Source organism: Carassius gibelio, chromosome B25 (genome assembly GCF_023724105.1).
Source record: "Carassius gibelio isolate Cgi1373 ecotype wild population from Czech Republic chromosome B25, carGib1.2-hapl.c, whole genome shotgun sequence".
NCBI classification, from domain to species: Eukaryota; Metazoa; Chordata; class Actinopteri; order Cypriniformes; family Cyprinidae; genus Carassius; species Carassius gibelio.
In genome coordinates, this window is record NC_068420.1 from 18993459 (window position 1) to 19010719 (window position 17261).

Sequence of the window (17261 nt, forward strand, 5' to 3'; positions counted from 1 at the left end):
TTAATTATATAATTCATATAAAGCATAGAGTTGTGCTGACCAAATGCTGATTTGGCAGTTCAGCTTTATGTTGCACATGGTGTGCGGAGGGTTTGCGCTCACATGCAGCTCAGCAAGGCAAGAAAAAGCAGGAAAGAGAGTGAGAGAGAGATTTTAGTGCGGGATGAGAGAGGGTTTGTCTGCTTACATAACCTCCAGAGAGCACAGGCCAGCCATCTGCTGCAGCACATCAACCGGCTCGTCCATTACTAACAGCAGCAGGTCTAATCCTCTCATCTCTGTCTCTGTGTCTCTCCTCATCCTCACTTCTACCTCTCTGTCCCGTCCCTGCTCCTCCTGTCCCCTGTGATGTCTTTCTCCCTCGGTCTGTTTCAGTCGGTCTCTTGAACTGTATCTTATTGTGGTTTTGTATCTGTTTGGTTTGCGGCAACATACAACCCTGTAAAACTGTAGACTGCTGAACACTTGTACACGCCATGTTCCTCACTTCTGCTGTGCTTGTTTTTTCTAAGAAATTTACTCTAAGAAGTCAAATTTCACGAAACCTGTTAAGAACATAGTTCAGTAAAGCATTCACCCCAAATTTACAAGAAAGAAAAGAAATATAAGAAAGAATAAAGAAAATAAATGTATAACAATAATAACTATTACTCTAAAGTTAATGTAACAAAATAATATTAATATATTTTAAAATAAAACAAAAATAAGACAATATTATTACCATTATTATATAAATAAACATTTTATCATTTTTATTTTTAATATTAACCGCAAGTATTATTCTAAAATAAAAATGAAATAATAATTTTAATATTTTACTTTGAAATAATCAAATAATAATAATTTGCATTACAGACATTATTTTTGTTGTTGTTGTTATTTGATTATTATTATTATTATTATTATTATTATACAAATAAACTTATATTATTGTATTTCTTACTATTGTATTTTATTTTTATTTTTATTATTTTATTCTAAAATAAATAACAAAATAATACTATTGATAAATTACATTAAAATAAACAAACTAAAATAATATATTTATTTAATTTATTTATAATAACACCAACCGCAACTGTTGTTTATACAAAAGAATGAATATAACTAAAATTATTATGATGATAACAACAACAAATTACAATACATATTGTTTTAATCTATATGCAATTAATATTTTATATAAGTATTAATACATCATGTTAGTATTTTTGCCTTTAATTTCTGCTGATTTGAAGGAAAATCACCACTGAGAAGAATGAGAATGGCCAAAATGCTCATTATTCAGAGGAAAATGAGCTTTCATGACAATCTTAAGAAGAAATGTATTGATCAGTGTCTGTGTTTCAGGTCTCAGGACATGCACAAGAGTGAAGTGTGAAGTCTAGCCAAACTACGGTTAAAGAAGCGCTTTCTGCTACTGCGCCTTTAAGACGATGTATTCTTGCAGCTTGATGTTGAGAACATCACAGCATTCAACTAACAAACACAAATACTCCTCAAGACAGGACTGCTGAAGTGGAACAGGGCAAAGTCTTTATTTAGAGTCAATGCAGGTGTCCGCTCTAAAGATAGCGAGGATGAGGAAGCAGGCATGGCTTCTTCTTTTTTTTTCACTTTCTATATGTCGTTCGCTCTCGTTTCCTCTCTCTCTTCCAGAGAAAGCAGGTAATTCAGAGACTGGCACATCAAAGGCTGTGTAGAAATGCAGTTTAACCCTGAGCTGTGAGTCTGCAGATGCACAAAGAGACTCTACTCTGCTGACTGTCCAACCGTATATAAACCATCACATATATGAGGCAATCACAAATAACAGCATCTATGATTACGAAAAGGAAAAAAAACCTCGTTTTCAAGTAGGTACCTTTAACCCCGGTAAAATATTAGCAATGCACATCCTACCAGTTTTATTGTCGTTTAATGCGTGGCACTGTGTTTTCTTTCTATTTCAGTCGACAGGAATCAGAATAAGAAGTGTGTGTGCAGTTTTCAGCAGTGTTTCAGGGGTCTCTGTGGCGAACAGGTCACGCCAGAGGAGTGTAAAACAGACGGCGTTTACCTCCGAGGCTTGAATGAGCAACACAAACCTCAGGAAACATGCAGGTTTGCACAGCCATCACCAGCTACAGGAAGAACATCCAGAACCTCCAGCATCTGTTCATCAGGATCTCTTCTGTATTTACAGCAACATACGATCTTCACACACCAGCCTCACTGACAGCAACAGAGACAACCAGGATACCTTTGTTTCTTTATTCATTGATTGACTGATGTACTTGTATTTATATAATCAATCAAGTAACAACAATAAAAAAAAAGTAATAAATGTTTTTAAAAAAAATTCTATGCATTATTAATATTATTAATAATAACAACAATAATAATTATATTAATCAATACAATAAATTATTTTTAATATATTATTTATTTTTACACTTTTATTGTTGTAATGTTTTGTATTTAAATATAATAATAATTATTATTATTATTAGTAGTAGTAGTAGTATTTTTGATGTTTCAAAAAATACTAAAAAAAGAAAAATTACAAAAGCAAATTATTATTGTTATTATTATTATTATTAATGTTGTTGATGTTGTTATACATATAATGCAAATAAAAACAAATAATAATAATATTAAAATATATTTAAAATAAATATTAAGTAGTAGTAGTACTACTAGTAGTAGTCATAATGATAATATTAATAATAATAATAGTAAACATAATTAAAAATCCTTTAATATTTTTTATTACACTATTATTTTTTAGGTTTAGCATTTATATAATAATAATAATAATAATAATAATAATAAACTCCTGAATTCCTGAAATATATGCAAACAATATGGGGCTATTCTAAAAACAAACAGCAGAGTACAGAAGCAAATATAATATTTCCTAAAATCTAAGTGTGAATAAACTGCATCTGTTTTCACAACAGATCTTTTTCACAACAGATAATTTTGCTCTTTGACCACTCGTGTTCATATTAGTTTCATATAGTTTAAAAAAAAATACCTTTTTACGATTTAAATGAAATTATTCAATTTAAATTACACTAAAAATGGCATGTATTTATTAGTAGTAGGAGTAAAGTAATTCATACAGTAAATACCAGTTTTCGTGAAGTCACTCCACATGAAATTTTACAACCTGAACTAACTTTACCTTGTCATAAAATCGAACTGAATTCCAGCTACTACTTGTAAAACACACTTGAAATGACCGATGTACTGTATTTCTAAAACCTGCACCGTGTGAATAAACAGCATCTGTTCTGACCTCAGAAGCTCGCTCTTTGACCACTGGATCAGATCAGCAGGAAAGCACGAGCTGTGCTGAGTAATGACTGGAGAAGCATCTGTCTCTTTCTTTATTAGGAGGCGAAGGAACCGAGCTTTGAAGACGCTTGGCTTCCCTCTAGATAACTAGGAGCAAACGGGATTGATGCGCTTAGCTTTGACGGAGCATGTGAGGATACGAGCCCTCGGGCTGGAGAGGAACGAGGGCTTTAGTCTTCATTTCAAAGAGAATTTTTGCATTGCTGCCTCTCGATATTTCTGCGGTGACATAAGCACAAAACTCGGCAAAGATGGAGAGATGGATAACAGGAGGTGAGGCCCGTTAGCGTCTCGCTTAGCAGAAGCTAATTTGCTGCTCTCAGTCTTAACCTTAAAGATTCCAAAATGAATATGAACACAATACATGTAAGCTATTCGGAGGTTTTTTCTCCAAAATATGTAAACACTGAGGCTCTGATGCAACCCAAACAAACTCTGCTTATTAGCAAAACATGACAAAGAAACACTGGCTCAACCAATGGCATAAGTTTGGGGGCGGGGCTTTCCTTTCGATCAGCCAATGTGAGGATTGTTGGGAAACCTGTTTGGTGACGCTAGCGCTACAGAAATGACACTGCTAAACCCAGTATGATGTCTCTTCAATGTCAACCTCAGAGTTTCTGCTTATTTAGGTGGCTTATTTTATTAACTGGACTCTACAAAAAATATTTGTTAATATTTTAATTTTTTTTTTTATTTATTTCTGTTTTCACTGTGAGGGCCCTATTTTTAATGATCCAAGCACACTGCGCAGGTGCACTTAGGACGTGTTCGAATACACTTTTGCAAGTTTTACGACAGGGAAAACGGTTTGGTGTACCCGGCGCATGGTCTAAATGAGATGTCCCTATTCTCTTAATGAGTAATGGGTGTATTTTGGGCATAATGTGCAATAAACCAGTCTCATCTCCAATTCCCTTTAAGAGCCAGTTGCGCTCCAGTCGTGGCAGATTCGCTATTTACACGGCGGAATTTGCAAGCGCAAAGACAGAACGCATCTCCAGAGAGGAAACTGATCTGCTCAGCAGTGAGCAAATAGAGCCTAATTCTGATACACGCAATGACTATCCATTACGACATGTAGGCATTTTTATATCTATGTAGCCTAGACAAAAGTAATCTTTGTGGACCCGTCTACAGAATTACTAATGCACTATTTTTAAAAATGGCTGGTCAATGGCGCAGTCTATTTCAGTCAAAATAGTAACGCACCAACAATGTGCATGAACACACCTTGTTTTCAGACCAGCATGCCCATGGGCAAACACATCCACACAAATGCATTTGCTATTTAAACAATGCATCACAAGAAGTGAAAATGATAACTGCGTCGGTTTGAAACTAGTTAAAAACATTTGTGTCGCTCCTGCCGCATTGCACCGGGTGTAAGATAGGGCATAAATGTTTGTTTACATTTTTTTTAATTTTGTTGTTTCTCTATTTATTTATTTATTTTACATGTCTACACAGTATTTATTAATTTTATGTATTATTTTTACTTTAGTAAATTTGAGTTATTTTTTTTTTTTTAAATTAAGCAACGAAAGCTTTGACAATTTATAAAAGTCATTTTATTTCAGTTCATGTTTATTTTACTTCAAGTAACGAAAATGATTATGATTTTAGTTTAAGTTTACGATGGTTACAGTAAGAAAACATAACTGCAACATAACGGTACATTAGCACTGGGTTAGTCCTAACTATAACACTTCAAAACAAGCTTCAAATGTTTACTTACTTGTCACTTTTCAGTTAAAGTAAAATTCTGTGCAAAGCCACAAAATAATAGCCAACCAAGTCTGAGGTTTAATTTATAGTTTCGTAGGGCAGGAATCTGGACCAATGAGATTAGAGTGTGGGCGGAGCCAACCCAAAGTGACATAAAATTTCACAAATAAACAGCAAGTAATGCATTAAACGTGAAATTTGGAAGTAGAAAGACCAAAATGCTATTTTATTGTAAAACACAAGCCTACTTATTAATATTTGTCTTTTTCATTTCATTACCGAAACCATTCATTACGATGTACTAAGTGCAACTCTTGTGAGGAAACTAAACAGATGGGTATTTCTGAAAGTTAGCGTAATCATTCTTACGTTATTTATGGCCATTTCAAATGCGTCGATATGCTCAGTATGTCCTTCTTCTCTCCGTTTGTAGCAGCTCTTCTCTTTTACGGCAGGTTTGAATGTTTCTGAGCGAGGAGCAGTAACGGCGCTGAGGGCACTCAGGGGGGTATTACAAGACTGAAGGTGATTATCGGCCTCCCGGCAGCTCCTGAGGACGCGGACAGTCGATTAAAACTCTCAGCCCTTCGCAATAAATCTCAGCCGTCCTCAGAGACAATATTAATGGAGGTGTGGAAACAGGTGGACACTTTCCATTTCACCAATTCTTTGCAGCTTTCTGTCGTTAAATGTAGTCGTTGAGTCTGAGGTAAAACTTAAATGGATTTAACAAATCAATATTACTAAAATAGTCTGTTTTAGGTTTCATTATGCTATCAGTTTAATTAATATGTATTTGTAAAACCTGCAAAAAATTAGTGCAGACATTCACTCCTGATGCAACATTTAACAAAAATCTTTGCAGACTGTAGAAATAGTCCAACATTCCCGAAATACTACTACATTTATAGGCCAAGTGTTTAGTAGGAGAGGGAAAGTAAAGTTCAGTGCTGTTCAACTCTCACAGTCCATTAAGACCATCATGAAGGTGACATTTGTCCTGTGATTTATGGGTGAATATTCACCGCCGGCGGTTTGTACAGAGGTCTTGACCGTTTAACCAGCAGAGAATGACAGGAAAAATCAAGTGCAGCGAGTCCGAACGGGAACTTATATACACCTGCGTCACACAAAGAGTTCGACCGAAATGACGTGTTAAGGGTCGAGGGGTCAAGGGCTCTTAATAGCACTCGGCTACTTTCAAGCACTTAATGTGTTCAGCTCTGTAGTTTGAATATCAGTGAAAGAAGGTAAAATCTTGACCCCATGTAAAGAAATGCTCAATAAAAGGTAAAAACCAAGAACATATATACAGATATATGCATGTGTGTGTGTGTGTGTGTGTGTGTGTGTATAAAGCCTATATATTAAAATATTAAAAGTGCTTTTTAGAGCTAGCATTGCATAAAATCAGGAATTGCTTTGACTGTAGCAGTACGCCATTAATCTTTATGTAAAACTATAAAGAAGCAATGCCTCAGTTTACTGTTGTTTAAAGACACAGTTTGAAGACTTTCAACAAATACAACTGAAATTTATATCAAAATAGTAAACTGAGAGAGCAGATTTCACATGCAATTACTACATTTCGATAAACACCACCATTAGATGTTCTCTGCGAAGCCAATTTTGGCTCTAAATGGTCCTTTTTACACAAAGACTCAAAAGTAAACATTTCAACTCTTGGATATGTTTTATGGTCTGGATGCTGTGCAATTTGAGGACGATGAGTCACTGAATTGTGTTTGTGTGTGTGTGTGTGTGTGTGTGTGTGTGTGTGATGCTAGTGTTTTCTCATTTAATAAAGCCGACCCGTCTAATAGCCAGTAAAGCCTCATCGTGCACATTATAAGACAGAAACTCATCGCCCCGCGCACATTTAAACACCGGCTTTCTTGTTTTCTGTCATGTTGTTGTCACTGTAGAGCACAATTTATTAATCGCAGACTAGCTGGCCGAAACACACAAGCTTGTCAAGAACGTGTGGGTCAAATTTTCTCCCCAAAATCAAAAGAAAGGAATTTTAAAAAATGATTTTGCCTAATGAAAATTAAGCCAAATTTACTGTAGGATCAATGAATATTTGTTGTATTGTGACATTATGTCATACCATTTCCTCATTACTGTAATAGGAAAAAAAATATTTTCATCATTTTAATATGAAAAAAATATTGTAATCTAATAATCTAATCTAATCTAATCTAATCTAATCTAATCTAATATAATATAATATAATATAATATAATATAATATAATATAATATAATAGTATTTGTTGCACTTTATTAAAACACCCAGATGCATTAATGAAGCTACAAAGAATAATTTATTTTGTCTGTTTGTAATTTTGTGGTTATATTATTTGTGCCATTGTGACGTCTTTCATGAAAATGTTGTGCATTTACTCAGATTCTTCATTACCGTAATATGAAGAAGAAAAAAAATGCATTTAAAAATATATAAATCAAACATACTACACATTATGGTAATGATACTTCATTTTCCTTGTGCAAACATAATTATTATTTTAGTTTTTGTGGTTTAATTGTTTTTGATTAGAGTTGCAAAGTGATGGAAAATTTACATTAAAAATGTTTTCCAAAAATTTCAAAACAATCCTGGAAATTTTCCCTCTGTGCAACCCTATTTGTGACATTGTGACAGAAAAAAAGTTACACTCTCAGGCATATTACAGTTGAGACTCAAATTCTGTGCACAAAGAATCATTTATTTTTGTCTTTTTGTAATTTTGAGGTGAAACTATTTGATATTTCCCACAATTCCTCATTACAATAATGCAATGAAACCCATTCTCATTACTGAAATCCTAAAAAAAGTGGTAAAAACTGTATTTAATAAAATAAAATAAAAAAAACTATAAATGCTTTTGGTGGTACACAAATAAGATTAACAACTCATTTTTTACCTCTGAAATGTGATGTATTTTACAGTAAAACAATGTTTAATGAGGAAAAATAGTTACCAATTAAAAGAATGGATTGGATTGTGTTAAAGTACCTTCATAGGTCACGTTTGGGGGGAGGGGCAAGAAAATGAGGTCTCGATGATGTCACTAAAAAGAAAAGTTGGTTCAGATGCAGCACAACTTACTAAATTTTACAAAAACACAACAAAAAACCAACAATTAGACTTGAGAATAACCTACACCCATCATATGCAATAACACCAATCCAATTTTATTAAAAAACCAACACATTTAAAACCACCCAAAACCTAGTCCTGAAGTGTGAGGCGCTGATGTAGCAGAGCTCGAGGGGAAAGCGCGAGAGAGAGGTTGTAGTAATTGAATGTTATTATGTGGGAGAGGTCCGTGCACCCTACTGAGAGAATCCCATTAGTGGCCAGCCAGATTTAATCGCCATGTATGAAATTATTAAAAACCTCAGTGAATCGCTCTATTCTGCCCTGTTAAGGGCGATTCTGGACCGTGGGGAAGCGCTGCTCAAAAAAACACACGCTAGAGAAACATAGGACACACGAGTGTGCTGTTGCCATAACAACCCATGTCGCACATTAACGAGAGATCTGTGTTAGTCATCAGTCTGCATGTTGTTCAAGCAAATATCTAGATAAACCAATACAAAACGTACTGGTGTTACGTACTGAATTCAACCAATCATCTTTAGATGGATCCATTTTCTTCCCTCTGCTCATTTTTCCAAAACTCATCACCATCATATCCGATGTTCAACACAACTCTAAATGCATTGTATTTTTAGACTAAGACTGTTTAATGAGGAAAAAGAAAGTAGGGCAGGACTTGATGTTATCCATCGAAAATGAATTGGGAAAATAACCTTTATAGGCCAGTTTTGGGGGGAGGGGCTAAAAATGAGGTCTTGATGATGTCACTGAAAAGAAAAGATGTTTCAGATGTTACATTTTGAAAAGAATGAGAATAAGAGAATAAACTGCATTCATCATGTGCAGAAAGAATAATATTCAGCAATGCAATGCATTCGAATTGATAGTTTATTTCCTGTGTGACAAATAAAATGTAATTTTGTTTTGATTAGTTATTTGTTCAGAGTGCCAAAAGTTAGAATCTCACCGTCTAAAAAAATTACAGCTTTTAAAAACGTATAAAGACACAAATGATTAGGCGGTATACATTATATACTGTAGGAGAGACTGGGGCAGGTTGTCACAATATTTGACAGCTGTTGTAATATTTCAGTGAAAAAAAAAATGCAGGACATTTAAAAAAATATTTCCACTCAGAAATGGCTCTACATTTCACAAATGATTAAAGATATGGCAAGTAACGCATTCGATGAAACGTAATTTTGATTTAGAAAGATTGGAATAGTATTTTCTTGCACTCCAAACTTTGTTTTATTTACACATTTGAAAACCCATAGTCAATTTTTGGACTATTTAAAGTCAAAATGACAATATTTATTTCTTCTAGCAGAAGTTATATATGTTAAAAGGCAGGTTTCCACATTTCGTCACACATTTTAAAATGTTAATGAATTTTCAAATTACAATATTTGTTGGCCTAAACCATGTTTGATGTGTTTCTGTGTATTATATTTTACGTGTTTGGTGTTTTATGAATTATATTGTGTTTCATAATCGTTTTACTAAGAAGTCCATAACAGCATGTTCAGTGGCATGTTCCACTGTGATAACGTATTGGGGCATGTTGTCACAAAGATTTCAATTAACTAAAAACTTATTTTTTTGGTCAGTATTTGTAGTAAACTAGTACTCCATTCACAACAGAGCCAAAATAAAGTCTAAGAAGTCTCCAGGCCACTCTGTACCCACAACTGACTAATTGATCACAAAATAAGCAGCTGTTAGAAATCCCAAATCCTGGTTAAATAATCCCAGAGCCACAGATGCAATTCAGCTGATGAGGAAAATAAAAAGCAATTGCTTTCTGTTCTTGAACAACTGTTCTCAAATTCAATAACAATTGCACTTCAGCAATGAAATTAAAATATTCATCATTCTCTGGAGCCACGGGTTCATATTTTTGCTGAACAAAACAGCTGTTCTGTTCATTTTTATATGCAAAAAAATAAAAAATAAAATAAATAAAAGTGTGAATTAGCTACTTAGCTACTAGATAAATGTTTATGATTATTATAAATGTGGAAAATGATATTAATGTTGACATTTTTGAGGAAACCTTTATATTTCAGGATTCTTTGATGAACAAAGTTCAAAAGAACAGCATTTATTTAAAAAAGAAATCTTCTACAACATTATAAATGTCTTTACTGTCACTTTTGATCAATCGAATGCATCTTTTTTTGTCTAAAGGTATTAATTTCTTAAAGAAACTGCACTGATCACAAGCTTTTAAACAGTGGAGGATGCTTGTTTGATTTCATCATATCACAGGAACGGAGAGAGTTTGCTACGAAAGTATGTTTGAACATTTCAGAATCAATCCAAACCGCACGACTCCGTGTTAAACGGCACCCAGCGAGCCTGATTATGTTGTTTATTGAATTCGCTTGTCAATGTATCGCACATGTAAACAGAGAGACAGCACAGATGCGTATCAGCGCAACAGTCGACGGGAGACAAAGACAACAGAAAATCTCTGATAGCGTTTGGAATTGAAGGAGAATTGAGCGAAGCGGCCCCATCACTCGGTGACAATTTGAGGGCTTTTCCACTTGTCAAAAACCTGACGACAAACAGCAGCCTCCGATACGCCGGGTTACACCACAAACAGAGCTCAAGAACACCCTACTGCACTAAACCAAAGACACATTTAAAGGGACGGTGCACCCAAAATAAAAAAAAATCAGCCATCTGCTCATTCGAAGTCTCTGTGAGTTTATTTCTTCACCCAAACACACAACAGACTTGGAAAGCATTGCACAAGTCATATGGAAACTTTTATGGTGCATTTCGGAGCCTGATAGCCCCAGTCCCCATCCACTTCCACTGTACACAGCTTCAGAGAAAACTGTTGTTTTGTCTGGCATCCTGACAAACGGTTCTCAGTCAACACTTCGATCAGAAAACACGGCTATCACCGCTGACAAAAACATCAACACCGTTGGCAGTTTACACTCATTCTCGGAGTGATGGCAAATCTGTTTTGAGAGATCTCAGCTGATTTTTCACCTCCACACAATCATGCCACGAGCATATAAACACTGATTTCTTTAGGCACAAGGGCACGTTTGCTGGTTATCTCATTATAATCGATGAAGCCGATGCTCACTTGAGCTGAAGAAATGGTCTATGTTTACCATAAACCTCATACACAGTTTATTATCAATGTATGGGATGTTCTGGAAGGTCTGTGACATTTGCTAATGGTGGAGTACGTAACCAAAACAAATTGCTTGGAATACAGTACTGTATCCCATAATGCAATGCTCTCACCTTGAAGTAACATCAGTCATCAGTTTTTAATTAGTAACTTCCACAATTTAACTACTAAAATTACGTTCTTTGTATCTGTTATTTGAGTGGACCGCCACACAAGTTTACACAAAACTGAATTAAAAGGCCAAACAACCCGTTTCCACAATATTATTGGGTGCATCTATTTAAAGCAAGACCGTTGTTTTTATGCACTGGTCAATTTTGAGATTTATGGTTATTTTACTTCCAAAACATGTCATCTTTGAGACTGCTGGAAAGAAAAACCTCACAAATACATATTTAAGTGTCTATTTTATCACACTTCTATCGACTTGCATCTGTTGATGTAAAATGCACTATGCATTTGAGCAACACCTACATACAGCAAACTTTATATTTTGATTCCCGCCGGGACTATACTCTGAACGGTTTTACATGGGGTTTCATCATTTATCGTTCCGACTGATTTACATAACATTTCATTCTTAAAAACAGAGCTTTTTTCTGGCTGTTGACAGTACTTTCTGATTTATAAAAAAAAGACCCTCTATAACTCTAGTAAGTGAACGATATGAAACAAGGTCTTTTAACTTTGTTTGGTGCAAACATGTTAATTTATGCAAATGAGTGCATATTTAATTAGATAATGCATAATTTGCATATGCATACATACTGTAACATTTCAGAAAACTACAAAGCCACTGTTTAATGTATTGTGATCAGTCACCTGGGAAAGTATGGTGATCTATTAGATAGCATTGATTATCAGACAGAAATAGGTTAACCCTCATAAAAGCCCCAAACGTCTGATAGTTAAGCTGTTGGATGGTTGAATAATTGAGTCAGGAGTCAAGACTAGTAGCAAAAAAAAAAAAACAACAGCTCTAAAAATATAGCATGCTATATTGTCCCAAAACCACACAGTGGACGCAGCACGCTGAAAGCAGAATTGCTCTGTTGAATCAGAAGAGTTCAGAGCAGCTCAGAGTTCAATGATAAGGAGAACAAACACCGTGATTGCCTTATTGTGCCTCGCTAATGTGGAAACCATTAAAAATCCAGCAATGAAAAAACCTGAGCATGTCGTCATCCCAATTGTGACCAAAACACAGCAACAGCAACAAAAAAAAGAGTTTCCAATTTCGTCCTAAAATACCCATATCAATGGCAAAAACTGCTGCATCACCCGAAATATCAGTAAAAAACAACAACACACACACATAAAAACACAAACATGCACATACATAAAATAAAAACAAATGTAATAAAATATTCAATTAATTACAAACGTATATGGATGTATTAATATTTGCTCAAAGATACAATAAATTAAAAAACACATGCAAAAAAATTAAATGTTACAAATCGTACAAATAAATTATTGATAAGCCTATTTATTTTACAAGATATTTACAATGTCCTGAATGATTGGATATGTTCACACGCGGAGTTCTCAGGTGATCAGCAAAATATTATTTGTTCAAAAATGCAAAAAAATAAATTATATAATAAAAAACATAATATTGTAATTAAATATTGAATTACATTTACTAACATTAAATGTAATATTAAGCATTCATAAACATTTGTATTACATAAAAAAAACAATTATATTATAAGTGAGATTAGCAATTAATTTAATAAGATATTAACAACATCCTAAATTATTGAAAATATCTACCTCTCTCGGATTATTAATATTAGCTCAAAAATACAAAAAAAATGTAAAATATTCCAAAAATATTTCAATAAATGTACTATTAATATTAGATATTAGATTTTTAAAAACACACACACACACACACACAATCTGAGCATGTCCAGGTTTGCCGTCCATTCACTCAGTCAACAGCTCTAGATCCTCCATAAACCTCCTGCAAGCGTCCTGTGAATTAGATCAGCGGAGGGAAGTGGAAACATAAAACACGATTCCACCCCCAGTCTTTACACAACAGCAGCAGATATGAAATGATACTCTTTATGCAATTAGAGATGGAGTTAAACTAAGCCACCGCCGCAATCTTAAACCAGCATTTTTCACTTGCCAACAACAAACTAGAGGCTCTACTCGCTTCAAAAATCTGGGTTTACTTCGCCTCCTCCCTCCAGTCTCCGGTCCACGTGAAAGACTGTGTGAGCCAGAGACTTACCATGAGGAATTACAAACACACGTGTGTTTGTGTCGGGTCCTAATCACATAATGAACATGGCATGGATCAGCCCAGGCCTTACACTAGAAATAACACACAGAGCTGGCCTCAGGAAGCCAACAATCATTGGCCATTCGTCTGCAGACTCCTGGAGGAGACCTGGATAGTGAGATAAAGGGATCATATGATGCCAATCCAAGGTTTCCTTTCTCTTAGAAGTGTTACAAGCTTGGTGCATAAAGAAGGTCTGTAAACTCCTAAAACTCCTCGTTCTAACACGCCTCCACATGTCTACATCACGATGTGGAAAGATTTGCGTAATACCGCCCAAATGTTTTTGTCTCTGCGCTCCAGGACACACAGCATCACAGTTTAGTAAGGGGCGTAACATTTCCGTCACACGCTTGAGGCATTCGGCCAATCACAACGCATGAGATAGCTGGCCAATCAGAGCACACCTCGCTTTTCAGAGCAATGAGCTTTGTAAAAAACAACGCGTTTCAGACAAGAGGAGAAACAATAATGTACAGTATGTGGATTTTTTTTTTTTTTACCTTAAACCACATGAATACCAAAAACACAAAACAATGTTCTTTTTAGCAACATCATTTGACCCCTTTAAGCAGGACTAAGAGGAAAAAGGCGCAATAGTGACAGTCAGATGAGTCTCAAACGTGCCTGTGGTGCTTCTCTGATCCGGCAGACTGACACAAAGGAAAGCGGTAGTGGACATATACTGTGTGATCCATGAGGAACAAGCTGATTCATGTGTGTGGATTATGCATTTCTACTGGAATTCAGCGAAACGGAGATGGGTTTACAGTGGCTCAAAGATGCTTGGACACTTTCGAAGTGCTGAATGTCATTGTGTTAGAACATTTTGCCCATTATTAAAAGAAATGGTTCACCCTCAGGTCATCTGAGATGTAAATGAGTTTGTTTGTTCATCAGATTTGGTGAAATTTAGCATCACATCATTTGCTCACCAGTGGATCCTCTGCAGTGAATGGGTGCCGTCAGAATGAGAGTCCAAACAGCTGATGAAAACATCACAATAATACACAAGTAATCCACACAACTCCAGTCACATCTTGAGAAGAGAAAAGCTACATGTTTGTAAGAAACAAATCAATCATTAAGACTTTTTAACTTCAAACTGTTGCTTCTGACTAAAATATAAGTCCTCTATCCATAATATAACAATCCAAAAAGTAATCTCGCCTGAATCAGGAGAGAAATCTGCACATATCAGCCAAAAGCAAGGGTTTACAAGCCAAAGCAGCTGTAAACAAATAAGTTGGTGGATTTTGATGTTAGAGGACAACAGAAGATGGTCTTTTTCCCTGAAGGAAGTTTTTTTATGGAATATAAACTTGTATTTTAGCTGGAAGCAATGGTTTGAAGTTAAAACATCTTAATGATAGATTTTATTTTTTCTTAAAAACACAGCTTTTCTCTTCACAAGTCATTAACTGTTGGACTGTAGTGGTGTGGGTTACTTGTGTATTATTGTGATGTTTTCATCAGCTGTTTGGACTCTCATTCTGACGGCACCCATTCACTGCAGAGGACCCACTGGTGAGCAAATGATGTGATGCTAAATTTCTCCAAATCTGATTAAAAACAAACCTGGATAACATGAAAAAAAAAAAAAGCTAATTTTTTATTTTGGTTCAACAATTGCTCTAATGCAGAAATTACCATTAACTAAATAATAAAAAATAAGAAATAATAATAATGATAATATAAATACTATTACAATTTGATATTAACAAATACTACTTATGATTTTTTTTCTTTGTTAACTAACTAATGTTAAAACATAGAACCTTATTGTAAAAAGTTACGAAAATATCCCTTCTCTCCGAACTAACTTCACTTTACCGAGCCAGATCTGTGATGTCTTTCAATCACCTCGGTCATTTTTAGTTTTCCTCAAGTTCAAGCACAAAGAGTCAAAAGTTTTTCCTTCTTCATTCTGAACTTGATCGATTTCATTATTTTTAAATGTTTTGTTTAAAGCAGTGCTTGTGCAAACTCTAAAATAAAGGTTTGGATTGTTTCTAGCGCAGTGCAATTCATACATTGTAATGTGGCTGAAGTGAGTAAATGCTTGTTACTGAATTGAAAAGATCAATGAATTGAACTAATAAATGCAAAGAAAGGCTCTGCCTTGACTGTGATCTTACTGTATAATCAGAATGTTCCCATTATAATAACATAACTACAAACACCACTGATCAAACCACCATGGTGCATTTAAAGCAATCAGACCACACAGAAAATCCAACCAATCATGCTTTTTTCCAGCTCCTATCTAAGAGGAACAGACAGTCGACTCAGAAATCCGCTCAATCATCTTCCTGGAAACATGCACTAGCATCTTCTGGTGGAGAGCTTGTAAGAAATCAGCGCTATTGTAATATTCGGAGATGGCAGATGGGCCGAAACAGCAATAAAGTGTTGCATCACTTGCTCCTCGCAGAGATCTGGTGGTTCCTACTGCCTCTCAACACATGCTCTCTTCACATTTACACAACACCTACGGTTTAGAAGCAACACTGCACAAAAACGGGGTTTTATAATATTAGTAATACATAAAAGCACAAATAAATAGAAATATTAAAATAATAAATACATGTTTTATTTACTATTATTTTATACTAGCAACATTTAACAATAAGTCTCAAATATGAAATTTAACTATATCTGGATTCCAGGCGTTTCTATTCAAACGTCAAAACCGCAAAGTGCGGCAGTAATCTGTGAACCGATCAGATTTTGGCATCATTCACCTGTAAACCTCACGCTACTGGAAAGCTGAAGGTGTGACCCTGTCTGCGGCTGATTCTTAGGAAAGTTCAAGCTCTCATAGGGAGCCGGGTTCTTCTCAATTCTGCTTAAATGCACCAACGCATCGTGCAAAACTCGAGCGCACAAGTTCATAAGCGCGCGCTCAGATCCAGTGCTGCGCGAGCACACACCCGAGCTGCTGAAGAACAAGAAGACGACTGCAGAGACTGTTTGTTACTGAACACCGAAACAAATCAATGCCACATGAATCCAACAGCATAATGTAACACCCCGCACAAGATGAGCCACCGGACTAGTACGAGGTCAGGTTACTATAACGCAGTGCGTGATACAGCGGAGAGCCTGAAAGCACAAACCTGTCTGTCCTTTCCCGAGGGTCTTTTCTAAGCGGTACGGTCCCACGTAATTGGCATGAGGGGAAGTGTTGTTTTCTTTCCCAGACAATGACATTTTCCCCGTCTAAACACACTTCGGGCGGCGTTGCAGTTCTTGGGATACAGCAATCCTCTTAAAGCTGCGCTGCACCGGAGGACGCGCTTTACTCCAATGTAACGGTGTCTGCTTCTGTGTCTGCTGCCCGTGTCGGACCGAGAGTCTGTGGTCGAGGAGGGAACACGGCTCTTTTGACCTCTTCGTTTCACGGGGTGAACCGGGCGGCTTATGATCCGACTGGCATCGCGGAGACCTGCACAGCTTGTGTCCGCCGGTGGCCGGTCTGCGAATCCGCCGACGCTACTACGGCGAAGGCGTGCTGATTAATATTCATGAGCTGAGCTGAGCCATTGGGTAGTCAGCAAGCGACGTCAGCGTGATCGAATTAATATGAAAAAGCCAGTATTTTTTTTTAAGACTAAGAAAATAAAAGAGG

General features: G+C 35.8%; 1 protein-coding gene across 4 annotated transcripts in view; it reads right to left on the minus strand.

Moving 5' to 3' along the window:
* The window catches only part of LOC128014197 (serine/threonine-protein kinase BRSK2), a 200284-nt gene extending 183147 nt beyond the window's left edge, over positions 1-17137 (minus strand). For 3 of the 4 annotated variants that reach the window (XM_052597562.1, XM_052597561.1, XM_052597560.1), the window contains exon 1: positions 16750-17137. In XM_052597562.1, coding sequence (XP_052453522.1) covers positions 16750-16843 — 94 coding nt within the window. In that variant the 5' untranslated portion in view covers positions 16844-17137. The remainder of the gene's footprint in view (positions 1-16749) is intronic. The other variant, XM_052597563.1, reaches the window with a different exon arrangement.
* Positions 17138-17261: the final 124 nt, after the last annotated feature.